Here is a 27275-nt window from a genome sequence, read left to right as displayed (position 1 = left end):
TAGTCAGAAATGTTCCTACAATAATGAATAGGGAAGGGTTTCTTACGAGGTTCTTCTAGTCATTGTGCCTTACCTTTTAATATTTTTTAGAATTTGCAAATGAGATGTTTCTTTTCTTGTAAATGTATTAAAATGTATATTTAATATAATTATAATAACAGTTGAGTCCATGGATGTTGTTACAGGACTGACAATTGATGTCAGATATCTGATATTGGGAGCAAAAACAGTGCCATAATGTTCTTCCTATGGAACTGATTACAAGATCTAATCTGCACTGAGTTTAGCAGGATTTGATCAGTTGTATAAAATTAACAAGACAGTCTTTTTTTAAAAAAACTGTATTCTGTTTATTGCTATTACATATTTAGACACTCAAGGCTTCCAGTGTGTTTGTAAAACATGCCATACTTATTCTCCTAGCTTATTTATGCACCATCATTTTACATTTCATAACAGCACTTTACCTAGTCTTAGATTTATTGTGTCACTCATCTTTAAAGCTTAGGGAAACCAAAATTTACTAGAACATAGTAAGTTTAAGACAGTTTAAAAAACTGTGCCCAATACAGGCAAAATGACAATACATACCAAGCATTTTAACTTACCATGGTTTGTATTTTTGGAATTTTATATCAACATTCTTTAACATGGGATCTAAACAGATAACAGAGCCATATTGCTACAACTAAGTTCAACACTTCTAAATAACAACTGGTTGGGGAGACTGACTTATACACATAGCTGCTTGATATATTAGTCTTCTGTGGAAATGACTGTTATTTGACTTCATCAATATGGCCAGCTGACAGGTACTATTTACTTGTTAATTTTCAGAATTAGGTTGAACATTTGTAATGACACACAGAGAAACATAACAGATTTTGAATTGTTTTAGCAAAGGTCATTCAACAGTACAAAACTGAAATATTTCAGAAAATTTCTGAAGGATATAACTTGTTTAAATGCAGTATGGATTGCTACTATAGGTTCTGAAATGATTTAAATAAACATTAATTTACCAACAGCTCTTTTTAACATTTAATAACAGGTCTTCAAAACCTCAACTGAGGTTCATTTCAAAAAAAATTTTTTTTAAAAGATGTCCATCTGGAGTTAGATGGAAACTTCAGTGAAATGTGCAATGAATTTGCTATTCAGCCTCAAGCAGTCACTGTATCAGTTGGGCATATCTCCAATAATACAATCTATTACTGTTAAATCATGTATCAAGAAGATCTGTTGTACTGTCATTATCACTGGCCACAAGAACTTCTCTGTTTTCATAAGTCCAGAAGCCATTAAGATCAATTAAAATACTAGTGACTGTATCTCCTTGACTACTATTGATTAAATCTTGAAGTGAAATCTTGTAAGGATCCTTAGGTTTTACCATATCAAAGATTTCATCCTAGAAAAAATAAAATTTAACAATTTATCTATTAGAGCCTCATGGTATAAGCTTATACATCCATAAAAAAACAAGTTATTTAATTAAACTAAATGTTCCCTTATACCTTTTTGTTCTTATGAACAATAGAAGACTACATAGCACAAATACAATGTATATTAATATGCAATAAATAAGATCTGAATGGGAATATATAAGCTCCATTAATAAGGTGGCAAGGGATAATTTTTTAACTGCAGACCACTGAGATAACATTTGGAAGCTTCTTAGGTAAATACTTCGATTCATTAAATGTATAAGGGGTAAGAGGTAAAACATAACCAGATTTGCAGATTCTGATAGCTAATCTCAAAGTAATTCAGCCTTTATGTGGAGGCGATTACCTACGCTGGTCTACTCTGAACTCCACAACTGGATTACTGCAATGCACTCTACATTGAGGCTGCCCTTGAAGACAATCAGAAGTTACAAGTGTTACAAAATGAAACTGGAAGCGTTAATGGGCACCTCTTAGTATGCCTATTGTCCTCACTGGTGTGTGAACTGCATTGGTTGTCAGTTGGTTTGTGGGTGCAATTCAAGGTGCTAGTTGTTACCTACAAAGCCCTTTATGTCAGGGGGCCTGGATATCTGAGGAACCACCTATCTCCAATAATTTCTGCTTCCCTGGTATTTTCTGGCAGAATAGGTATGCTCCAGATCTCTTTACCTATGTGGTTGTTTTTTTTTTATGTCTATGGGAGTGGGAAACTATAATAAACTTAAATAATAATTACCTTAAATAGTAGATAGTATAACTTCATATTGTTTTTTAAAAAAGATATTGTAATTCAAACAAATATAGCCAGAATGTAACCCTGAGAAAACTATTTCTGCTTGTGCAATTAAATCAACTCTATGTAACCATAAGATATGCAGATTCCAGTATACAGTGTATGTAACCATATTGCTGACTATCAGATAAGTACTTCGAAAGTAAGATCACTAAGTATTGCACACAAATACATTTTGATCAGAATTCTAACCTTCACATCTTGAAAAGAAACTGGATCTTGTCCATGGATTTTCATTTGTTCTTGAATAGCCTACAAGGATAGAAATTAAGGAGATAAATAACATTTTAAAATTGAGGATGTACACAATGAAGTAAGCTTAATTAGAATTGCAATAGTTGGGCAATTTTGCAAAGATGCAAAAGTGCAAAGATATACAGGTGCAAAATACTGTAGTAATTGTGATGACAATTAACATTGACTTGAGCATCGGACATAGCATTTTACAATATTCTATACAGTAAAGCTGCTATTATCTATATGTTCATAATATTTAAGGAACCTAGATGTCCCATTACCAAGAGATTTAACTCGAAACACAGCAGAGTGAACTTGGAATTCAAAGCATATAGTATTAATGATATTGATTCTGGCCAATATCAATTATTTGGAAAGCTATGGACCTGTGTTTGCTTTAACTCCTTTCAGGAATAGCATGGGTTACATTCAGGTCTTGTACTACAAAATATGTAATCAATTTTACCAAGAGAAAAAAGACTGACCATCTGCTCAATCTATTTGCAATCATTCCTAACTCTTAGCCCATTAAAAAAAAAAAAGAACAGTGAGCAGCATGTCTCATTGTTAAAATAAGCTTTTAGCCTCAAATTTTCAGCCTAACGATTATGTGTACGCTGGCAGAAAAAAATAATTGGAAAATGAAGGGCCAAAGTGTTGTTTATTACAGAGGAATTAATCTGCTTCATGCTGCTAAAAAACCACAGTTCCTGATGTAGTTTAAACCTGCAGAGCATTTATTATAAAGGCTTTGAAAAGGTTCCAGAGTTTGGGGGAGGTGACAGTAAAAACCTTTCACTGAATTAGTCTATTCTTGGGTCATTCACAATGAAATATTTTTGTTTAGTAGCCACCAAATTGGAGGAACAATATTAGGTGACATGCTGGGGAGGATTGGTGGCGTGGGACAGATTTTACAAATAATAATTAATGCTTAATTACTTGAATCTTAATAAAATGTATTAATATCTTATGAATATAATAGTGAAACCACTCATCACCATTTCCAAAAATATTGCTTATTAATTATGAATATTCCGTTTGCCGAAAACAGAAAAAAAGATTAAGTCAACTAACATTAATATCGATTTCGTGAAGGATAGAATAGTATTTCCAGTCTTAATATTTATACTGATAGATCTCTGTGAAACTGTTGATTCATTAATCAGTGTAGCTTGTGAAGTACTTATTTTTCTGGGATTAGTAAGTATCAACTGTAAATTTTGTTAATCTGAATTATTTCCCAGTCAAGTCAGCAAAACAAATTAGAAAGGGCAATTTAAAATTTACACTAAAAGCTATCATATAATTAGACAGCAATTTAAGCTCTTCTCTCATGGCAGTAGCTAAAAAAATATTCTGTTAACCATTAGAAGTTATTAGCAATTCTTTCCTCAAAAAAGAATGGGCTTATTGATTTTTTTTAGAAAAACTCATATTTAATTACAAGCACAGCAATATGGTACTATAATGTAAGATGTTCTAAAAATAATTCTGAAATTTTTTTAATGTAAAATTTTAAATGTTTGTATTTTGACAAAAGTCTTGTAATAAATAGAGGTACTTTAAAGTAATCACCAGCTGGTTTCTAAGCAAAGGCACAATGGTTACAACAACACATGTACAAAAGAATGACCTACCTTTACAAAAAGGACTTACCCTAAAAAAATAATTAAGGGAAAAGACATTCAGGTATCCTTTGTTCTCTATATCAAGCAATTTGAAAATATACTGCAAAGCTGCAGGTTCCTTTCTGTTTTCTAATGCAAGTACAAAGTCCAAGTACGTCTTATAGTCCTAAAAGCAGATGCAATCATGTTTATTATAGTCCTCTTTTAAAATTGATTTTGCAAGCAAACCATAATTGATGACTATTTCCTTGTAGGAGAGCAGTTACTTTTTAGTGAAAGTCAGCATGAAATAGAAATGGCCATTGAAGGGAAAAAAAGTGAACAGAAATTGCTTTTTTTAACTGGCTAAGCAACATCCCCATAGGTTTCTATCAATGCTACAAGGGAGCTGCTCAGAATTCAAATTAAAGAAACAAATCTCTACACAGTAGATTAATCTATTGCTACTTGTCATTCCACTGATGAAAGCTAAACAGTTATTAGGTTAGGACATTTTTTAAAAATTGATTAGGAAATTTGCTATATTTTTTTTTAGCATTTAAGAATCTATTGTTAATGGCAATAGTTCTGCAGCTTTCTACCGGATTCTAATCTCATATGAGCTTAGAATAAATTTTCTAGCAGAAACTGAATACAATTTTAAAATTCCTAAAAAGCATATAGATATCCTATTGTATGTCACAATCATTCTCTATAAGATGTGTTCTTGGAGTTAATAACAATCAAATTCCATCTAGAAAATTAGAAGTATGGTATATATTAAAAGAAAATTCTATATTCTACTTTAGACTCATTATGGTTGTGTATTCATGTCAGTTACTTTCAGATTATAAATTGTTCACTGTTCTTGGTTTTGGCAGAAAAAGAGAAATAATGAAGAACTCACTGTCCTCTCTTCACAATGAGATTTCTTCTTCTCATTAAGAATGCAAAGTCAGTTATGAAAAATACCATGTGTGGGTTTCAGCTGCCAGTGAAAAGTGAATGTTTCTTTCATTCTATTTAGTTAATATGCATTTTATGTTACAATCTTAGAAACTACAGGAGATCAATTAAAAAACAAACATTGTTTCTTGAAACAAAGTATACTATTTCTATCTATGAGGGGAATACCATTTCTCCATCATAGGTCAGACACTCCTGGAAGACCCGATCCAAAAAGATGTTAGTTAGTGTCCCTGTTCCATATCGAGACAATTCTTCTTTGCTAAGCATGCCGTTGTGATCTTTGTCAAGATTTAAATATTGGCCTGCAGAGGATGGGAAAAGGGGGGAAATATGAAAGGGAGAAATGCACTTTCTGTACCATTTTACAGTTAAAAGATAATGAGAAAAGATTAATAAAACTTATTATACAAGTTTCATAGTATAATATATGCCATAACATTTTAGATTTCTAGAGAAAAAACCTCTAATTTTCAATTTTCGGAAAAGGAATTTTTGTCTTGAGAAGTTTATAAAGATCTCTTATGAATGTTAGAAACCCATGTAATAAAACAAAAGGTGTAGAAGCACTGGTATTTTCCAGTGAGATCTCCTAGCCAGCAAGCCATGTTCTGTTCAAGAAGCTACATTCCAAGATGTTCTGTGTACTACATTTTAATCTGCTCTGGTTTAATCTTGCACTCACTGAATATGTTCAGCCCTAATTAAGCTATTGTGGTATTCTGCCCATTAAGATTTGTTTGTACTTATGCAAAGTAGAACCAATAGCATCCAAAGAAAAATTAACAGTAGGTTTGGTAGACAAAACCTCAAGGTTTTTTAGATTACTATATAAAAATTTCTGGCAAGGAATTATGTCAGGCTGACATCTTCAAAGGAAAGGAGAGATGCCACTACTGAGAATGGTTAGAAGATGGATGTTGCTCTGGAAAATCTCCCTGGACCAAAGAGAGGTCATAAGATAACTCACTAGCATTCCAATTGGTTGCTCCTCATGAATAAATTGCAGAAATGAAGGTTTTTCAATTAGCTGAGGAGCTGAATTGAAAGCGGCCTATCCCTTCTTTTGGAATTATAAAATAAAAAGAGACTAAATTGAGAACTACATGTCCTACCTGACTACCTGTAACATACCTTTTGTTATGTAGAGTCTGACAATTAGATGCATTCTTTAACAATGAACAAAAAGCATTCCTACAAAGGTCTGGTTTCTTTAAGTAGCTTAGTTCAAATTTATGCCAAAACACTTTTGTCAAAGACAAAAGTAAAGTAATAAAAATACAAAAATAAGAAAGTAACTGTCCCCTTTATCCATTTAAACACTTTCTTAAGTCTTCTTAAAGTTATTTTGCAAAAATTCTTGAATCTTTAAATCTAAGTTTCTTTTCACTTTACAAATCTAAAAGAGTTTAACTGATAGAAAAGAATCTTATCTTTGCCTAGGGAGGGAAGAGTATTGCTCAGCCTCTTGGCATTCTGCCGATAAATTATTTCTAAAAGTGATTAAGAAATGAGGATGGCTGACCATATTGTTAATACAGACTACACCACAGTAGTGAGTGTAGATGGAATTCAAGGACTGCTCCACCCTCAGAATTCATATGCTGCATGGTACCCTCTGGAAAATGAGTACAATTTTGGAATAGCCACAATTCATTGTAGAAACTCCCAAAATGGGGGATGGAGCCTCCTGGCCTGCAGTGAGGCTGAGGGGCAAAGGACATGGGAAATCAGCCCCAAGGGCTTCCTGGAGCAGGAAGTGTAACACAGCATGCCTCAAAGGATGGGGGAGGCCTTTGAGGCATGTTGTGTTCCACTGAAGCCTGAGCCTGTGCTAGCCTCTCATGATCTCTCCCACCTGAGACAGCATGTCCTCTATTTAACGACCCACACAATTCCTTAACGACTGCATTGGGAAGAGCAGGTGTGGTCATAAAACGAGGTGATCGTGGTGTCTCATTCAATGACCGTCACAATTTATGACTATAATGGGCAGCTTCCATTAAGGACATAAGTTGAGGACTACCTGTAATGAATCTGACTATGACTTTTGTTGCTATGGTGATATGAACTGTTGCAACTTGAAGTTACAGAGAAAGTGAAATAAAAGAGAAACTTGCCTTTTCCTTTTGCTTGTTTGAGATACTCTCACTTTTGGATTATAATAACATAATGGCAATTACAAGAAAAACAGAAGGAGAGGGTAGGAGTAGATTGTTATGGCAGCCTCTAGAGAAAATAGTTATACAGGATTTGTTTCAGAAATTATTTGAACAAATGGAAAAGAAGCTTTTGAAAAAAGAATGGACGAAAGACTTTTAAAGATGAATGAGAAGATGAAACAAGAAGTTTAAAAAATGTAAGGTTGTATATAGCAGTTTCTAGGGAGGGTATAACCAACCAACCATAAAGTGGAAATTTTAGCGAGTAAGACAGAAATTCTAAAGAATTGAAAAAAGAATTAGGTAATCTCGCTTTTTAGAATTGAGAACGAATTTTTGTTTGAGAAGGGGCGTTGGTCCTATCTGACACACTCCTTCTCAGGGTGTGGGGAAGATCATCCAGGATTGGGTAATACTCTGCTTCCTTGCTTGGAGACCAAGTTAATTTTTCTTAGCCACGCCTATCCTGCCTGGGTGCTCCCCAGTTCGACGAAGGCGCAGCAAAGATGATGATGAGGCTCACAATCTGCAAAACATAAGCCCCTCCTGGACGAAGGACCAGACGGTCACCAGGGTGGGGCTGGATGATCTTCCCCGCACCCTGAGGAGCGTGTCAGGTAGGACCAACGCCCCTTCTCCATTGTGGCAGGGAAGATCATCCAGGATTGGGACTTACTTAAGCTGGTTAGTTGTACGGGAGGGAAGCCATCTGGTCCCAAGTTTCCTGTTGCGTGCGAGTGCTACAGAGGACGCCACCGGTCAAGGCTGGCCTATCCGAGGAGCGAGCCTCCACCTGCAACAGCAAGGGCAGGGATAGGAAGACCAATGTCTCCTCCCACCTACCCAATGGAATAGTGTGCGACCTACATTCCAGGCATGGTCGCGGCACAGGGGCCGTGCAGTGAGGCACGAGGTCTAAGGTGATTCAGAAGAACCCATGCGAGGCAATGGCCGTCTGACTCCAGTTCTCAGAGCTGATGGTCCGACCTTGGTGACCCCGGAGGACGCCTGAAACAAGAAAACAAACAAACAAACAAACACCTTGCCCACTCAAAGGAGGAGGACCTCCATGGGGAAAAAACGGAGAGACTGCAGACGGTCAAGCCCTGCCCGGCCACCTTCCGAGTTGGATAAGACAGTCGCTGAGAGGCAGCGGAAGGACCACTGAACATCTATGTCCCCAAGAATCCGCCTTGGACAAAGTGAAGGTCCAACAGGAACCGCTCCTTGGCGGACTGGCCCCCGGCCAGTCCCGGCATCTACAGGAGCCATTAGGTCACCATGTAGACCACTAACCTTCCCAAAGTTGTTAGGGTCCGGTGATGTGGCTGAGCCCCACTGGAAGCCGGTCAGCCCTCAGTCCTGGAGGGAACAGCTCTCCATGGTTATGAAGGAGAAAATCCAACCCCCTCTGCCGATACTGGAAACAGGGGACCACCCATTCACAGCAGGTGCCAGATGTCTCCCCTAATAATATCCTGCAGTGGAGAGACTCCAGCATGACAAAGAACCAGCGTGTAGCTTCCTGCTCAAACAGGATCATGAAACAAAGGTTGAGTGGGCAGACTGTAACTGCCTGAAGCACACTGGGGAGAGAAACTACCAAGTTCCGGACTCACAGGGCCCAGAGCCAAGATAGGTGGAAGGGAAGTGACAAAGCGCCCCTGGAAACCTAAACAGAGGGTGTGTAGCACATGTCCCCATCGTTGCCTGAGGGCAAGGTCGCAGCAGTTGACTGTGTGTTGTGGCCTGTAGAACCAGGCCAGGATCAGGAAGCCAGTCTCAGGAGCCGTGATCTGAGAGGGCGTCGGCTGGGGACACCAGTTCCTCTATGCATGGAATCTGCACAGACTGAGCATCGTGGAGAACCAAAGGGTCTTACCTGCCCTAGGACCAGGGAACCTGCAGCCTAGCAGAGGGCACGCGAATGGAAATTCACAAGGCCTCCCAATGCCATGTACAGATAGGAAGCCCGGGTAAGCCAGAAGAGTTGTGCCAACCCAGAGCTCCAGAAAACCTCAAGAGTCAGCCTTCTGTCTAACCTACCTGCTGGTGGAAAGGAGGCACCGGGCAATGCGCCCCACACCGATTAAGCCTTCCCTGAGAATCGGAAGCCAGCCACATCTAGGCTCAGCTAATCCTTGGCCTGCCTGGAGGCCAGGGAACGGGAACCAGCAACACGGCTTATAATGTCCGTGTAGAGAGATAACTCGGGGCAAGGGAGATGTGTCGATCCGACACCGAGCACCTGAGCTACAGCGATAGGAAGCCTACCCGGGGAGCAGTGGCCCAAGTCAATGAGACCCCCCATAACTCATCAGCGTGATTGGAAAGGTCCACCTTCTCCGCCAACAGCTGACCTTTAATGGCATGGTCGGCTGTGGAAATAGAAACACGTCCCCTGGTTGTGCAGGATAAGCAGTGGTAACCCCTCCCCAGCCGTACTGGTTGAGAACTCCAAACGTGGTAGGTGAAGCTCCCCTACCTGACTATGGGAAGGCAGGAGCGCCCAATCATTGGCTGGACTGCAGGCCTGCCCTAGATAGGCCCGAAGCCAGAGTCCAGAAGTCTAGCGGGGAAGAGCCATCCCGGAAGGTTAGGGTCCCTAGTCACCACACGTGAGTATCCCATAGAACAAATTGGCTACCTGCCAGGCGTGAAGAAAGGGCCGGTGCATGGAACACCGTTCCCGGTATTGTAATCCGTGCCCTGCCAAGGGCCTGAGGATGACCGGAAGCTACTAACATCCAGAAACTACTGGTGGCTTAGATATCCGCTCACTTGGCTAAGTAGGAAGGATACCATCAACCCATTGGGCAGTGTGGGTGCCGACAAGAGGCCGCATAGTATGGCATCGGAATAAGGAACGGCAGCCAGAGGAACATTCCCCTATGGTTGAATGAGTGAGGAAGGACAAGACCTCACATGCCCAAATTGACCGCCGACCCTGTGACTCTTAGGAAGGTCAGTCATCGTTGCTGCTGGTAGAGCTGTCTGAATTTGAACAGCTGGTCTCACCTCCGTTATGACAGTCAGCCCCGGGTGAGTGTTTCCCTAATATAGAACCTTAAAGGGGTCCCCAGGCCAACTGCACTTATCCGTAATCATCGCCAGCCAATGGCCAGCAAGGTCCAAGGATGGGTCGTTAACGAGGAAGTGGTTGATGAAGCCACAAACATTTGTGCAGCCTCGTCAATTGAGGCTTAGCTCTCCCAAGGGAACTCAGTAAAGAGGTGAGGGAGAGAGTGCTGTCTGGGAGACGGCAACAGGTCAAGTTACTGACCGAGCCTCGATGAATTAGGAACCACCCTCCTGACCACCGTGCTCATAGGATGGCAGAGTCCCTTACCAATGTATGTAGCCCTGTTCCCTGCCTAGGGATGGTGGTGCCGCTTCATCGTGGGACCGTCTCTTTTAAAGAGACATCTGGCAATATCCCGGATTAAACTCTCAACCTCTAAATGGGAGGGAAGCATCTTCACTACTAGGCCATTAGGCCATTCTGGAGAATGGTCAGGAAGCGAGAGGTCGCCGGGGAAACTGCCATCAGTTCCGAACTTACATGCAGACAGATTGACTCCTGGGAAGTGCCTGGAGATCGCCTATGATCGCAGGCAGGTCATGGTCCAGGTTCTGAGGGAGTGGACTGAACCAGGACAACCTAAAGGGCTTAAGATTGATGGACGAGAGGCCCGTCGCTATTCACAGACCGTGGGGAAATTGGATCGTTTCCGAATTGGGAGATCCATAGTGAACGGAGGAACCTGTGGCGAAAGACTAAGAAAGTCTCCACAGGGGTCTGTGGCGTGGTCGCCAAGAATGGCCCGTGACACCCTATGTAGTTGTCTATATACTATTTTACAGCCTTGTAGTATTCCTACGGGTGATCGATGAAGGAAGCATGGTGCAAAGGACCAGCTAAACCAGTTTCTCCCTTGGGTCCGGCCCCACTACTGAGGAGGGCGAAGTTGAGGCCGGTGTGACAAAATCCCCCTGAAAGTTCAAAGGCACTGCTTATCTGCAGAAAAAAAGGGAGATCAGAGCTGTTGAGGCAATAACACGTATGTGAAAGGCTGGCTGTCCATGCTGCCTAATGCCACCAGGTGACCCTGAGCCAGGTTAGTGCAGGGGGGGGGGACCGGTTCCTGAAGAGAACGTGACCCCACTCATGGACTTGTCGCCTCAGCCAATTTTGTAGGCGGGCTTAGCACTCCTACTCCTTAACTAGTGAGCCCTGTCCCTCAAGGTTGCCATGTCCAAGGGAATAGTAGTACGAGAAAGGCTTGAGGAAGAGCGGAGCGCTGATGACTGGCAGAGGACTGTGCTGAAAATGAGATCAACTTGCTGCTGTGAGTTAATGCTGCTCATATCCTGTCTCCCCAGCGCTGTAAGCGTGGGAAACCCCCTTCTTCAGTTGCTGAAAGGCAGACTGGTTCATAAGGAGCAGCCTCCAATGGCGCTAGGACCGCCCACTATGTTGTTACCAGGCAGATTAGTTAACAAGGGACAGCCGACTGAGCGGCTACAAAAGGGCACCAATCTTCCCGCCGTTTCACTTCAGGATTTAGAAAGGCTGGCTAGTCTTGCATATCCACTGGTACGGCTCTAATGGTGCCAAACGTCTCTACTGCGTTACTGTAGAGGGAAACTGGCAACTGAGCTCAAAGGGGTCTCTCCAGCCACAGTAATCACAGCGCTGGACACAGCAGGCGCTTACTTCCTGATACAAGGCAGAGTGGCTCTGAAGGAGCTCTCCCGCCGAGGCTGTAACTGTGCAGGGCACCTTCACTGCGCTGCGCTACAGTAAAAGGCAGCCTGGCTCACAAGGAGCTCTCCCGCCCAGTAGTCATAACGCTGGGTGCATCAGCCACTCTCTTGTTAGAAGGCGGACCAGCTCTGAGGGAGCGCTCCCGCCATGGCTGTAATGAAGCAGGGCGCTTATGCCGAGTTGCGATCTAGTATAAAGCAGCCTAAGCCCGCAAGGAGCACTCCTGCCCCAGTTAATATAGCATTGGTTGCAGCAGCTGCATGCTGCCAGTTACAAGGCAGACAGGCTGAAAAGGGAGCTGTCTTGCCACGGCTGCAATGGTGCAGGGTATTTACGCCACTTTGTGATTCAGTAGGCGGCAGCCTGGCTCATAAAGAGCTCTCCTGCCACAGTTGGCATAGCGCAGGGCGCAGCAGCCACTTATCTCTGATGACAAGGAAGACTGGCGCAAAAGAGCCCTTCCACAGCAGCTATAATGGAGCGTGGCGCTTGCGGTGCGTTGTGTTCCAGTCAGAAGCAGTCTGACTCGCAAGGTGCCCCTGCTCCGGTGACATAACTCTGGGCTTGCTGATGATTACAAGGCAGACTGGCTCGAAAGGAGCTCTCCCGCTGCAGCTGTCATGGCCCGTGGCGTTTTAGGCGTGTTGCGATTAGTAAAAGGTCACCTGGCCCACAAATCATTCTCCTGTCACAGTTGATTTGGTGCTAAGCGCGCAGACGCTTACTCTGTGGTACAAGGCGGACTGACTCACAAGGAGCTCTCCCGCTACAGCTGTAGGGGCGCAGGTGCTTTTGCCGCTTTGCGCTCCAGTAGAAGGCAGCCTGGCTCGCCAGGAGCTCTCCTGCCGCCGCTCCAATACCATTGGACGTATCAGGCACCTTACCTCCTGAGGTGGGCAGACCGGCTCGCCTGACCTCTCCTGCCTCAATCGTCGTGGTGCAGAGCGCTGTCGCCGCTGTATCTTCAGCAGTTTAGGCAGACTGGCTCAAAGAGCGGTCCTGCAGTGACAATGATTGCGCTGGGCTCTCCCATGCTCGATGAGCGGTAAAGGAGGCTTCCCATTGTGGTTGTGGAACGAGGCAGCCCGGCTGTCCAAGAGCACTCCTGCCGCGGCTAAGATGACGCTGAACTCGGCAGCCGCTTTCCACATATAAATAAGGCAGACCGGCTCGTCATGAGCGCTCCTGCCGCGGCTCTACTGGCGCAAACAGCGCTCACCACAATCAGTGTGTCTGGGAGAACCAGACAGGGACTGAGCCCCTTTCTTCGTTCGCCGACGATTGCCAGGGGTTGCCCATGACAGGCAAGACCCCCTCCGCTAAGCGCGGGACTGGCAGGGGCCTTCGGCTGATCGTCAAGCTGGCAGGGGGGAGTACTAGCAGACCAGTAGATTCCCTTATCGCTTCTCTAGCCTTGCTCGGTAAGGAAAATAAGGACTTTCCATCGTTCATGAAGAAATTCCAGGAATGGGTCAGCCTCTTTTTCTCAGTCTCAACTTGCTGGAAGACCGAGTCGAACTGGGGAGCACCCAGGCAGGATAGGCATGGCTAAGAAAAGTTAACTCGGTCTCCAAGCAAGGAAGCAGAGTATTACCCAATCCTGGATGATCTTCCCTGCCACAATGGAGAATTAAGCTATTCTACATGTCTAAGAAGATATTAGAAAAAAGATTATTAAAAGCTTGGCCCAGACATAGGCAAAAATGGGTAACAATTATAAAATAAATTCTAGATTTACTACAACAACAAATGTTCCAAGGGATGTTTTAGTGCATTTTGTTAGGAAGAAGACAAGGGAGAAAATTCTGCAGCAGCATTTCAATACAATATTGGAAATGGAGGTTACATTTTTTGGATAGAAAAAAAATTCTATCCAAATTTTATGTAAGAGGAAAAAATATACATTTTTGCCTGAAAAATTAAAACAGAAAAAGGTCCTATTTGGAGGAGGTAAACTAGGAGGTGTGTTTACGTTCAAACAGCAGAGATTTTGACAGAATCATGTTCAGAAGAGCAATTGGAGGAGATGCAAAGAGAGAAACTAAACAATGATGTATTCGGAAATTAGAAAAGAATGACACTGTGCTACTAGTATTAACTTTTCTAATCTTCTGGCCTGATTATGGATTAGAACTGTTTAATATGGAATATAAATGGAGCAAATGCTCCTCGGTTGTTGTGGGGAAAATAGGAAGAGGAAGATGTGTTGGATATGTTCGTTATCTTGAGTTATTTGTAAAAATAATAAAGGTAGGATACAAATAAATAAATAAAATATCAAAATTGTGGGAATGTAAATGTAAAAACTAAAAAAAGAGACTAAGTTAAGGGCTTTTGTTGATGAATTGGTATTGGTTTTAGATGACACTGATATCCCCTAAACTCCGCTGAAGATGTTACCTAGCCTGGTAACGAAACGTTTGGAAATAAACCTACAAGCTTGGAGAATGAACCTTAACCCTCAATGTTATTTTTGTTTTGGATAACATCAGTTTTGACAATAGATGCACTATGTATATCCTCTTCCCTGGCAAGGGAAAAAATTTCAGGATAGGGATCATTCTCCAAGATAAATAGTGGTAGCAGAAAGCTGAGTATGGTACAAAGGTAATAAAAATCAGGACTTCTGGGAAATGGATGAAGTTGTCTATTTTCCCCCTTAACTAGGTTTTGCTACAATGACCATTAATTCTGATGTAAACCTAGTAATTTATGAGGTCCCTCTTTGTGTCATGAAAATGAAAGGTTCATGCAGAAAATGTAGTCCAAATGCATGCAACATACCATAAACCCTCAAAGCAGAAGGAGCAGAAAACCAATTTGTTTCTTGACTTTCTTTAGAAAGTTCTTCATCACGTAACTGAATGGATAAGGAAATATTAAGTTAACTATCAACAAATGTGAAGGACAAGTCAAAAGTCAAAAGTATATTTTAAAAATGTCTACCTCTAGTAAGTCATCTAGGAAGCTGCAGGCTAAAATATCCTGTATTTTTATCTTCCCTGGAAAAGAAAAAATAATGCTGTTTTCACTAGTTAATGACTGTGATATTTTTAGGCTTAAGCAACGTAACACCCAAGTTATGCTGAAAGGAATTTAAAAGAAACAAATTAAATTTTGACCTATTACTTCAGCTTGTGAAAAAGCAGAAATGTTTTAAAATTAATGTTATAAATAAATAATTAACACTTCAAATTGATTAAAATATTAATCAATATTAATCAAGTACCAGGTATGGGGAACACGTATGGTTATGTTTGGAAAAGTCAGAATTGCTACTGAAATCAGAACAAAGATGCCAGTGAGACCTAATTGAAAAATTACTACAGCAATTACAATCTCATATATTACTATTATCCACAGTCAGAACTACTGTAGGTAGGTATCACAGGTGAAGGAACCAGTGGTGGGTTCCTCCCGGTTCGGTCCGGTTCGGCCGAGCCAGTAGTGGTGACGATATGACGTCACCGAACTGGTTCTCCCCCCCCGCCCTCCCACCCACCCACATTATTCTTACCTTTTATTTGGTCCCACCCCCAATCTATTGCTGCCTCCTGAGTCCCAGCTGATGACTAGAGGGAAAAGTACTGTTTAAACTCTTGCCGCGGGGCTTCAAAGGGCCATCCTACAGCTGATCAGTGTTAAAAGCAAACAAATGAGTTGGGTCGTAAGTGCGAGGACTGGTCGTAAGTGTGAGGACCTTCCAGAAATGACTGACCAGCTAGCCACGCCTACCTAGTCACATGACCTCTAAGACACACCCACAAGATAAGCCACGCCCACAGAACCAGTAGTAAAAAAATTTAGAACCCACCCCTGGAAGGAACAGTCTTGAATATATAGTTTATTCCATTGCTAGTTATACAGTAAATGCCGTTTATGCCAGTGTAACCTGAACCAGTCAATTCCCATGCAAATAACTGCTTTTTCATTTACTCCAATAAGAAAGAAAGCTCTGTCTGTCCCTAACTGAAAAAGCTGCTATTGTGATAGCAAATGGTAAAACTGAAGGCTTGGGTGTCATGTCAAATTCTTGTAAATATCTGTACTGAAGCCACAACAGTCCAACTATTTCCCACAAGCATCATCATCAATTTATAATTTGGCATCTCAAAGGTAATACAAAATTTGAACAAGGAAATTTTCATTTATCAATGACAGCTTTAACATACAAAAAACATAAAGACTAAATCATCTGCAAATGTCTGTAGTTTATATTCTTCTTTTTTAATTCTAATACCATTTATCTCTTCATTTTGTCTTATATTTTTATTTATTTTTTGTATAAGAGTAATATATGCCTCCATCCACGAGTTTGGTATCTTCACTTCTATTTATTTATTTATTTATTTATTTATTTATTTATTTATTTATTTATTTATTATCAAATTTATAGACCGCCCTTCTCCCAAAGGACTCAGGGCGGTGTACAGCCAAAGTAAAAAACATAGATACAAACATTAAAAACAATTTAAAAAGATATATATAAGTTTGGCTCCAAAGTTAAAAAACAATAACAAAACATATTAAAAACACTTTAAAAAGTGTTAGGGTTAGGGTTAGGAGTTCATTAAATACTTCCAGCATTGTGTTGCTTATTATATCTTGTAATGTTTTATATAGCTCTGCTGGCAATCCATCTAGCCCTGGTGTTTTGCCATTCTTTTGTTTTTTAATCCCCTGTGTTAGTTCCATCATCGTTATTCTTTTCTCTAATGCCTTTTTATAATCTTCTGGTATTTTGAGTAATTAAGATTTTTCTAGGTATTGTTTTATCCTTTCTTCTGATACTCTTTCTTATTTATAGGGTTTCTCGTAATAATTCTGTACAATTTTCTTCTTTCCAGATGACACACTGAATGATAAATGATGTAATATTTGTTTTTTTTAAAAAACTTTTTATATATATATTTTAAAAAACATACGAAAAACATAACTGTGATCACTGTGCTCTTCATAAATTCAACCAACTGACAATGATGATTTAGCTATTACCGGTATATTGCTACAAAATGTGTCAGAGCAAAAACATACCTAACTAAAATAAATCCCTTCCTGGCTGAAAGTTTCAGTCAAAAATTAAATTATTACCAAATCTTTCTTCCTATGAATGATACAGGTTTTCAGATTTATGAGCAAGCCTTCATCTCATCAGGAACACATTAATACAGCCAAGAAAAACTGGAAGCATAGGTTTCCAATTTTTACTATAGTTTATAATAATGCCTTAATCTGGAGAAACTGAGTTAGTCTTCATAGTTTCAATAATTATGATTTATTGAAGCAAGATAGTTTCAATCTAGCATCATTAGTTAGATTTAAAATTCATCACTGAACAACAATCTTATAAACTATCTTTTAATTATTTAAGCTATACAAGAAAAGAAAGGTGATCAGGTCATATCAAACCCTAATATATTCAAAACAGGCATATATTTGTATAGTTTGGATTATATTACTAGATTCAAATTTTAAAAAAAGATGAGTAATTTAAACCTACCAGTTCTGAGAGGATCTAAAAAGAAGAAAAATTTTCTGACAGCAGTGCATACATAAAAAGAGTAAAAGGATTTTTCTAAACCGTCCAACTGTGGCAAAGTGGGAATGAGTTCCAATATATAATTTTCTAAATCCTAAAAAATTAAACAAGAAAATGTATATTTATACCACAAATATCATTATGATTATATCTGAAACATTTTACATTTATTCTATAGTTTGTAGAAGGAACAGAGACTCTTTTTTTTCTCTTAAGAGCTTTCATATTTTTTGTATCTAAAGAAGGGCTGGCAATATCTCTGGTCCTCTATTGACCCTGCAAGTCACATAATGCATAAACATTGTATCCATTTTCTGATGCATGCATAATTTATGAGGAGGTATATAAGTAGTCCTTGACTTACAACCATTCATATAGTGACCATTTGAAGTTACAGTGGCACTGAAAAAGTGACTTATGACCCTTTTTCATGCTTGGTCATGTGATCAAGATTTGGACCCTTGGCAACTGGTTCATGTTTATGATAGTTGCAGTGTCCCATGGTCATTTGATTACCTTTTGTGACCTTCAGACAAGCAAAGTCAATGGGGAAGCCAGATTCACTTAACAACCATATTAAAAACTTAGCATTATATTACAATTTTATTTGTTAATCAAATTTGTACTCTGTCACAATTGCAGTACTCCTGGTGGCTTACTTGAAATCTGATTATATATGAACAGATGATTATTAAATCTGTTCCCTTCGACTGCTCTTTTTAAATGAAGATAAATAGAAATAATTTCAGTTACATTAGATAACCATATCAATTATTATTCTTCACTTACTGATTCTCTGAGGTAACCTTGTCCAGCCACATCATATAAACTGAGGCCTATTCTTGTCTGGTACAGCCATACTGTGAAGCAGATTAAAAAATACCCAAAGTAAAATAAGGTATAGTAACAAATTGAAAGAACATTAGATATTGATATTCACAAGTATTCCAACAAAGGCAAACTGGATAGTTCCTATTTAAATTAATTACAAATAAAAATTCAAAAATCTGTTATAGCAAATTGTACAAATTCAAATACCATATGTATATATACTGGTAGTTCCAGAGAGCTGAATATTATCTGGCATTCTTATGTTTCAATTTACAAATTTCCTGAGATCCACTATGATTTCTGCCTTGCTTTACTGATGACCATCCTGACTTCCCTTAAGATATTCAAGTCATTCAAAAGACTAGTTCACAAATTATAATTTGTATTTTATTATACAATTATGTTACATGTGAACCCATCATTGTGACCTATACAACAAACTACAGTTAAACCAACCATAATTTAACTCAATCTGTAAACAGAAAATTAGTCCCATGTGAAGTATTACTCTCATCACTGGAAGATGTATGAAGAATAAGAATAACTTTAGACTTAGAATAACTTTTGTTGCTTTGAATGTACACTAATCGGCATACATTAAAATGAAATTTCGTTGCATACAGCTCTCAAAGGGTCTCCACCTCTAATATACACTACATAAACATGACAAAATAAATAAATACAAAATTATGCATATGAGTCAAGATAAGAAAAGTATGCAATGCTTTAGAATACCTTCCGACCTTTTCATTCTTAGTAGTCATAAGAGGGATATTCTGTACAATAAAACAATGTTTTTGGCTTTGTTTTTTTATGTCTGCCCTACATCTAAATTTTTTTGACTCACTAGGTCATAATTGGTTGTTACTAAGCCATTATTGTGATTCTGGCATGGGTACATATATTTGCAGAGTAGCTTTATTTATTTGTTTGTTTATTTGTTTGTTTGTTTTTCAAATTTCTGAACCATCCATCTCCCTCAGCTATCAACCATCGATTGATAATGCTAACATAACCCATTGGGTAGGAGGAAAAAAGTATGAAACAGTTGAAAGAAGCAGATTTAATTGTTTGATGTGTGAAACTCACTGGCACACAAACATTTTCTGGCAAGAGAAAAGAGACCACAGCTCTGTTGTATTTGTTAGTGGGTTTCTACTGTCTTCTTGTTGGTTCTGAGTATGTTTGCATGTATATTCTACCGGGAAGCAAAAGGAGACTGCATATGTTCTGTCCATGAACAGGAAAGAGGAGAGGGCTTAGAATGACCCATTCTAATGTGTCCTCAGAGGAACACATTTTTTTTCTGGAATTTTTCCTTGCAGCTGCTACCCATATCCAGCCTGTTTTCAAATTTCTTCTTTTATTTTTTTTTTTTGCTGGCTTCTGTCGTTGTCATCATCATCATCATCATCATCATCATCATCTTTTTCCAACATTTCATTGGATTAGAAAGAATAAAAATAGTGAAAATGTGAATAATAGTCATTATAATTTGCTATTACAATAGCAGTCTAGTGAATAATAGTATTGAGTTAACAGTGATAATGAAGTATAATAAGATGATGACGTGATTAAAAATTATGATAAATTTAATATTATCACATATTAGATTATGATTAAAATAGAAAAACATGGACAATACTGATTACCACTCATTTTGGTCTACCAAGCCAGCTCATGCCCACTTTTAGGAAAATGGTTCTCAACACAGTTTAAAACAGAATGCAGTCCCAAACCACTTCTACTTTATGGAATCTAATAATATAATATGCATCATTATAGATCTTGTTACAATGGATCAAAAGGACTCACCTTTTCTCATGACATAATTGAAAAACTGCATGATAGATATTCTTCCATAGGGATCATTATGAAGTAATTTAGCAAAAATTTTAGCTGTGAAGAATTGCCTATGAAACAGAAATTTAGTACTGAAATTTTGAAGATGTCTTTGCAGTTTGAATGTCAGTTAAATAATGAATAATGGATTAAATAAAGTAATAGAAATTTGTATTCTGAATATAGTACTTTGCAATAGACTTAGACTTATATACCACTTTACAGTTCTTTACAGCCCTCTCTAAGCAGTTTACAGAATCAGCATATTGCCCCCAACAATCTGGATCCTCATTTTACCAACCTCGGAAGTATGGAAGGCTGAGTCAACCTTGAGCCTGGTGAGATTTGATCTGCCAAACTGCTGGCAGCCGGTGATCAGCAGAAGTAGCCTGAAATACTGCATTCTAACCACTGCGCCACCAAGGCTCTTCAGAAATATATTTCTGATATTCTGACGCAACTTGAGGGGAACATTTATCAACCTATTTAATTTCATAGAACCACCTATCTGTACTTTTACACTTTTCCCCACAATTTATGTATAACTTGAAATTGTTCATCCTGTTTTCCTATCTTTGATACATTAATATTCAAATCCATATTCTAAATAGATCATACAATCTATCAAATATTCACTGTTAATTACAAGTAACCTCTGTATTTAGCGACCATTCAAATTATGACAACAATGAATGACTGGTGCTTATGACCAGCCTTCAAGTTCTAGCTATTCCATTACCCCTGTGGTCACATGATCACAATCTGGATGCTTAGCAATTGCCTTGCACTTGTGATGTTTAGTGTCCCTCTGTAACCTTTCCTGCTGGCTTCCCTTAAGGAAGGAAACCAGCAAGATTGCAAGTTGCTTGAGTAAGTCTTACCCACCTGGGCACATTTGCGCACTGTCCCCAAACCTTAGCAATAGCAATAGCACTTAGACTTACTCCACTTCGCAGTGCTTTTCAGCTGTCTCTAAGTGGTTTACCAAGTCAGCATATTGCCCCCAACAATCTTGGTCCTCATTGATAAAATTTGAAAGGATGGAAGACTGAGTCAACCCTGACCGGTTAGGATCAAACTCCAGTCTGTGGACAGAGTTAACCTGCAATACTGCATTCTAACCATTGTGCCACCAGATTCCCCAGCCTTGCTGAGCTCGCACTACCCCACCACCTATGTACCCTCCCTGAGTCTTTCTGTGCTAACATTATGCCTCTCTGCTACCTGTGTATCCTCATACTCCCTCCCTGAGCTTGTCTTGAGTTCACAGTGTCTTCCCAGCCATTCATACACCCTCTCTCACCCTTGCTCACTTGTTAGCAGCCATCTGAAGCTCCACCATGCTTGTGCTGTGCCTTCTCAGCCACCTGTGGATCCCACCCACCCATTCCCTCTCCCACCCAGTAGCAGCCACTTATCTGCCTGTGAGTCACCTGAGATTTTCAACTTCCTACCACCTTTCCAACTGACTTTAGTTGTTGGAAATTGGCAGGAACTTCTGGGGAGATGCTTTGCTTAATGAACCACAATTCTCACTTAATGATAATGGGGACTTTAGGGATTGCCATTATTAAGTGAAGCGATCAGGTAGTACCACACTTTATAATTGCATTGCTTAGTGATGGAAATTCTAATCCTAATTGTGTAGTAAATCAAGAACTATCTGTATTTAAGTTCTCAGATAACAAATATTGGCTGAATACAAAATACATGCACAATCATGCCCCTGACCAACAAACACACAACAAATATTACTGTAAGTGCTCTTTAGACATTTGTCCCTTAATATATAAGGTAATCCAGGATGCTCAAATAAATCATTCATTATATTTCATATAGTCTAATGCATGCTTTCCTTTAATCATAAAACAACTTTGTGACATTCAACAGCTAATTATAATCACTTAAATTGCTCATTCACATGTACTTTTGCCTTCTATTGATTAATTAACTATACTAAACTATACTATACTATACTATTAATAAACTATGGCTCTGCAACCCAACAAGACAGACACAGACTTCAGAGGATAATTAGAACTGCAGAAAAAACAATTGCTATCAACCTGCCTTCCATTTAGGACCTGTATACTGCACGAGTCAAAAAGAGGGATGTGAAAATATTTAAAGACCCCTCACATCCTGGACATAAACTGTTTCAACTCCTACCCTCAAAACGATGCTATAGAGCCCTGCACACCAGAACAACTAGACACAAGAACAGTTTTTTCCCGAACGCCATCACTCTACTAAACAAGTAATTCCCTCAACACTGTCAAACTATTTACTAAGTCTGCATTAAGTCTGTCTAAGTCTGTCTACTAAGTCTGCACTACTATTAATCTTCTCATTGTTCCCATCACCCATCTCCTTCCACTTATGACTATGACTGTAATTTTGTTGCTTGTATCCTTATGATTTATATTGATATTGTTTCCTGATTGCTTATTTGTAACCCATGACTATCATTAAGTGTTATACCTTATGATTCTTGATGAACGTATCTTTTCTTTTATGTACACTGAGAGCATATGCACCAAGACAAATTCCTTGTGTGTCCAATCACACTTGGCCAATAAAAAATGCTATTCTATTCTATTCTATTCTATTCTATTCTATTCTATTCTATTCTATTCTATTCTATTCTATTCTATTCTATTCCTATATATATATAAATATTCAGCAATACATTTTCCCTCCCTTCATCCAATCTCAGATCTGAATATTGACCTAGATGTATCTAAAACACTAAGCAAATCAGGCTCCTGTGTTTCAAAATAAAGGTCTTACTTGCACTTGGATCCAGCTTTTTCACCAACTTTCAAGAAGTTTTCATAGTTAATCATTGCTTCATCCCCCATCATAGGTGGTGTCTGATGTTCATCCAAGAGAAACCACAAATTCTTAAAAAGGAGATTTAAAAATGATGAGGAAAAATCCACTTACTGGATAGTAAAGTTTTCAAAACAGTGATCTGAAATTAAATCATATTTTCAGTTTTTTCATACCTGCAATTCTTCATTGTCTAGCAATTCTCTACTTTTTCTCTGCAAAAAGACTGCTCTAGATTCTTCTCTTAATTTTTGTAACAATATTTCATCTTCTGCTGGCAGCTAAAAAAAGAAAAGAATTGTAATTGGCAGCACAAGTATATTTTGAAACTTGTTTGCATAAATGTTATTTGTGCTACAATAATTCTTGAAATACAATGATTCCTAACTTCCTTCCTTCCTTTTCTTCCTTCCTTCCTTTTCTTTCTCACCTTTGGCTGTCTTTTGCCCCTGTCTCATTATCCATTATTACTAATGAACAACAAAGAATAATTGGCAATTGATAGTACTTAGCTTCTTCCGTGCATCTGTTAACAGTTGCCCCAATTTCTTTCTGTAATCTAATAAATCCCCTTTATAGACAATGTTTTTTTTACAGGTTTAAACAGAGAACAGTGTTGAAAAGTAAAAATGTAGAGAAAAAGAAACTAAACAGGAAGCTAGGTATTACCACTTCCATAAAAGTATACCTAAGGAGTCTAAACTTATAACTCAAAAAAACAAGTTTAGCATCCATTCTTTTTGTGTCCAATACATCCAAGTTCTCCGTTCTTTCCATTTGTCTTGCAACTTAGTTTTTTAGCCAAATGTTTCAGCTTGTCATGTGCAATTCCCTTATGAGGCTGTTCTTAAATTAACATTGTTATTCACGTGTCATGTTCAAGCCCTTCATTCCTTCTTATTTGATCAAACATGAATTCTTTGGCACGTAGGATCCAAAATAGGCCCTTTCCACTGGAACAAATAGGATGAGCTAATCCCTTCGGGGCGATACCCTGATCCCATGTCATAAAGGGCTTTATAGGTAATAGCCAACACCTTCAATTGGACCCTTGAGTTTATACAATATAATATCACAATCCTGTATGTGGAAGACTATTACAATTTTACTGGATATGATACAAATTAGCTATAGAATTAATGTATTGTTTTTGTTGACATGGAGTTTCAATCCTGATTCCACTTTGTCAACATAACTAAAATAATTCTCTTCCTAGTTAAAAAAAACAGTTGTGTCTAACATTGTAGATAATATTGTATCTATAGAAATCAGTTTTAAAAATAGTTTTGTGTAAAAAAACCAGATATTGTTCTAATATCTTGTTTCTGAAGAAGCTGAAATTTCTCTCTGATATATTTTGACTAGTTGTATCAAAACATCCAACTTATTCCTGCAGTTTTTAAATACCTGATGTTTTAGAAATCTAAGACCAGCTGAGACCAGGTTTTATATAATTTTAATGATCCTTGGTGGCTTATTCTTTTTGTTAATTAAATTGTTTTACCATAAAAGTTGTATTTTAAAGACCTTACCTAGAGCAACACTGAAAACCTACCCTGTAATAAAATCGTGGTATGTTCACATAAGACGTACTGGCACTTTTTCTTCCTCCTTTCCATTCCAAGTAGTATTTTGTAAACAACTCCATCTCTTCATCCTTCAATTCTTGGTCACTCCTTTTAGCTAAATAACACAAAACAGAGTATATTACCTTTCATTTATATAGCCTACTTTGTAAAACAAATTTCTATGTGAAAAATAATTTTGATTTGAATTCCATGTACTGACTGGAAACATCTTTCTCTATGAAAGAGAAAGAATAAAGAAATGTCTATAAAATCCTTTTATGCTAACAGCATATTAGACCCATGGGAGGGAACCTAGGGGAAGCTGGTGGGGTGACAGATGGGAGGGGAGGGTGCTGCAGTGCTCTTGTGGTCATAAAGTGAATGATTGCAATGGCCATAACTTCAAACTGGGGTCAGAGGGGGCAGGTCTGTGGAACTTTGAACGGTTGCTTAAGTGACGAGTCAAAAGTCAAGGACTTGTTGCTTTGCTGCTGATGGTTAATCCTAAAAGACAAGAAGCTATCTACCATTTCAATAGCTTTACTGTCAATTGTAAGGCTGCTTGTTGTACTTGTTGTAATTAATTTGGTCTTCCTTATATTTAATTTTAGTCCCGTTTTCTTTTCTGTACTCCTTAGGTTTCATTTATTTTGCAGATCTTTTGCATTTTCAGCTATCAGGATCAATGTCATCAGCATAATAGAGGTAATTAATGTTTCTCCAATTTTAAAACCACATCATCTTCCAATCCAACTTCCCTTAATATAGGGGTGAAATCCAGCAGGTTCTGACAGGTTCTGGAGAACCAGTAGCGGAAATTTTGAGTAGTTCGGAGAACCAGCAAATACCACCTCTGGTTGGCCCCCGAGTGGGGTGGGAATGGGGATTTTGCAGTATCCTTCCCCTGCCACGCCCACCAAGCAGCACCATGCCCACCAAGCCACGCCCACAGAACCAGTAGTTAAAAAATTTGGATTGCACCACTGCTTTAATATATATTCAACACGTAAGTTGAATAAATAAGGAGAGAAGATGCAGTTGTTAACTTGGAGCCAGTCTGTTTCACTATGTTCTGTTTGTATTGTGGCTTCCTAACAGGTATGTAAGTTTCTCATAATGAGATGTTCTGGAATTCTCATTTTTCTGAACTTGATGTGATCAAATAAATAAATAAATATGCTGATTCTGTAAACCGCTTAGAGAGGGCTGTAAAGCGGTATATCAGTCTAAGTGCTATTTTTTTAAAAAAAAATTGATTTATATGCCGCCCTTCTCCGGAGACTCGGGGCGGCTTACAATGCGTTAAGCAATAAGCAATAGCCTTCATACTTTTGTATATTTATACAAAGTCAGCTTATTGCCCCCACAAACTGGGTCCTCAATTTACCTACCTTAGAAAGGATGGAAGGTCAACCTTGAGCCTGGGGAGATTCAAACTAGCAGTAATTGCAGGCAGCTGAATGATAATAACAGGCTATTAGTCTGCTGCGCCACCAGGCTCTATTGCTATGACAGGGCCATTACAGGGGGCTTTCCTATCTATCTTGTCCTTTCACGCTGAATGATTACTAGGACAGACAGAGGCCAGTAAAGTAAACTAAATCTCATTCACAATAGGATAATATTAAATCTCATTTGACGCTGCTGTGAAACACGGAGCCTAAAAAAAAATCCCGCAAGAGGCTACAAAAAGCCGTTTAATCGCCCTCAGATTCCGAGACAGCGCAGGTAGCGCGTTACCTCGGAGCAAAGCTAGAGAAGCGCCAGGCGGGCGAGGCAGGCCCTCGTTTAGCCCCTCCCCGTTTAACAGACACTCCTCAGTCACGCGCCACCGGCCTAATTAAAAAAAAAAAAAAAGTCCCTCTTCCACTCACGGTCGGTACTGACAGCCAGCCGGCTTTTCAGCGCCTGCTTCCAGTCCATCGTCCGTGACGTTCCCGCCTCAGTCAAGTACGACACCTCCCCCCACTAACCGTCGTCACTATTGGCAATATCCGGGAAACGGCGAACCCGTCAATATTACTCCTCCTTCTCCTCCCTGGGGGGGGGGGAGGGGAGGGAGAAGAAGCTGCTGTATAACGTACAGCAGAGGTCTTCCAACTGGGCAGCTTTAAGATTTGTGGACTCCAACTCCCAGAATTCTCCAGCCAGCTATGCTTATATTTAATAACCAGCTATGCTGGCTGGAGAATTCTGGGAGTTGACGTCCACAAGTCTTAAAGCTGCCCAGTTGGAAGACCTCTGACGTACAGGGAGAAAACGGAAAGCGGGAGGGGGGAGCTTAATTAACATGGCTGCTGCCTGCCGGCTATTGGATCTCTACCCACTGCCTGCATAGACCTCATGTGCTCTAATCGACCAATTAGAGGAGAGTGCTTCGATTGGAGGAAATTTCCGGAAAAAGTAGCGCGCGTGGTTCCCTTATTACGGTAGCTGCGGCTTTTTCGTGGAGTTTTGACTCGGATTGTCTTCATCGCCCGGACTAAGTTGGCCCTGTTTTAACCTGCCTGTGTAAGACACTGTGATATAGTACTACGCTTCGTAGCATGCGGTGCGTGTCGAGCGCTTTAGCTAGCAAGAACCGAACCCTTTGGTAATTTGGGCTGAACTTTTCTGTTCTGGGAGCTCCTGATGTCTGCCAAATATGGCAAGCAAGCTAACAAGGTAGATTATTTA

At 39.4% G+C, this 27275-nt stretch overlaps 2 protein-coding genes across 10 annotated transcripts in view; one reads left to right on the top strand and one right to left on the bottom strand.

Annotated features, from left to right (window-relative positions):
• Positions 1-325: 325 nt before the first annotated feature.
• On the bottom strand, positions 326-26876 carry PPP2R3C (protein phosphatase 2 regulatory subunit B''gamma). Of its 2 annotated transcripts, none has more exons than XM_034418018.3 (13): positions 26474-26876; positions 24587-24714; positions 23208-23312; positions 22990-23102; positions 20173-20270; positions 18316-18386; positions 17488-17620; positions 14934-14989; positions 14772-14847; positions 5226-5362; positions 4141-4278; positions 2437-2496; positions 326-1411 (listed from the first exon to the last, which is right to left on the bottom strand). In XM_034418018.3, exons 1-13 carry the CDS (start codon positions 26520-26522, stop codon positions 1223-1225), a joined length of 1353 nt encoding a protein of 450 aa, XP_034273909.3. In that variant the 5' UTR covers positions 26523-26876; the 3' UTR covers positions 326-1222. The 2 variants fall into 2 exon arrangements, with proteins under 2 accessions (XP_034273909.3, XP_060546558.2); XM_060690575.2 differs by having other exon boundaries at positions 25991-26486.
• The window catches only part of PRORP (protein only RNase P catalytic subunit), a 40078-nt gene continuing 39490 nt past the window's right edge, over positions 26688-27275 (top strand). For 2 of the 8 annotated variants that reach the window (XM_087874706.1, XM_087874684.1), the window contains exon 1: positions 26688-27110. The gene's annotated coding sequence lies outside the window, so the exon portion shown is untranslated. Of the gene's footprint in view, positions 27264-27275 lie in introns of all 8 variants that reach the window. The other 6 variants (XM_034418016.3, XM_034418012.3, XM_087874689.1 and 3 more) reach the window with 3 other exon arrangements.

This window comes from Pantherophis guttatus, chromosome 1, assembly GCF_059756535.1.
Source record: "Pantherophis guttatus breed Tessera chromosome 1, ASM5975653v1, whole genome shotgun sequence".
Classification (NCBI taxonomy): Eukaryota; Metazoa; Chordata; class Lepidosauria; order Squamata; family Colubridae; genus Pantherophis; species Pantherophis guttatus.
Note: the sequence above shows the minus strand (reverse complement) of the source record. Positions and strands in the feature narration are given on the sequence as shown.

Coding starts and splice junctions, on each gene's coding strand:
- PPP2R3C (XM_034418018.3), bottom strand. CDS start 26,522: ATGGACTGGAAGCAGGCGCTGAAAAGCCGGCTGGCTGTCAGTACCGAC. Junction 23,103..23,207: donor TAGACAATGAAGAATTGCAG/GTATGAAAAAAC, acceptor CTCCTTTTTAAG/AATTTGTGGTTTCTCTTGGA. Junction 2,497..4,140: donor CCCTTAATTATTTTTTTAGG/GTAAGTCCTTTT, acceptor CTATCCTTGTAG/GCTATTCAAGAACAAATGAA.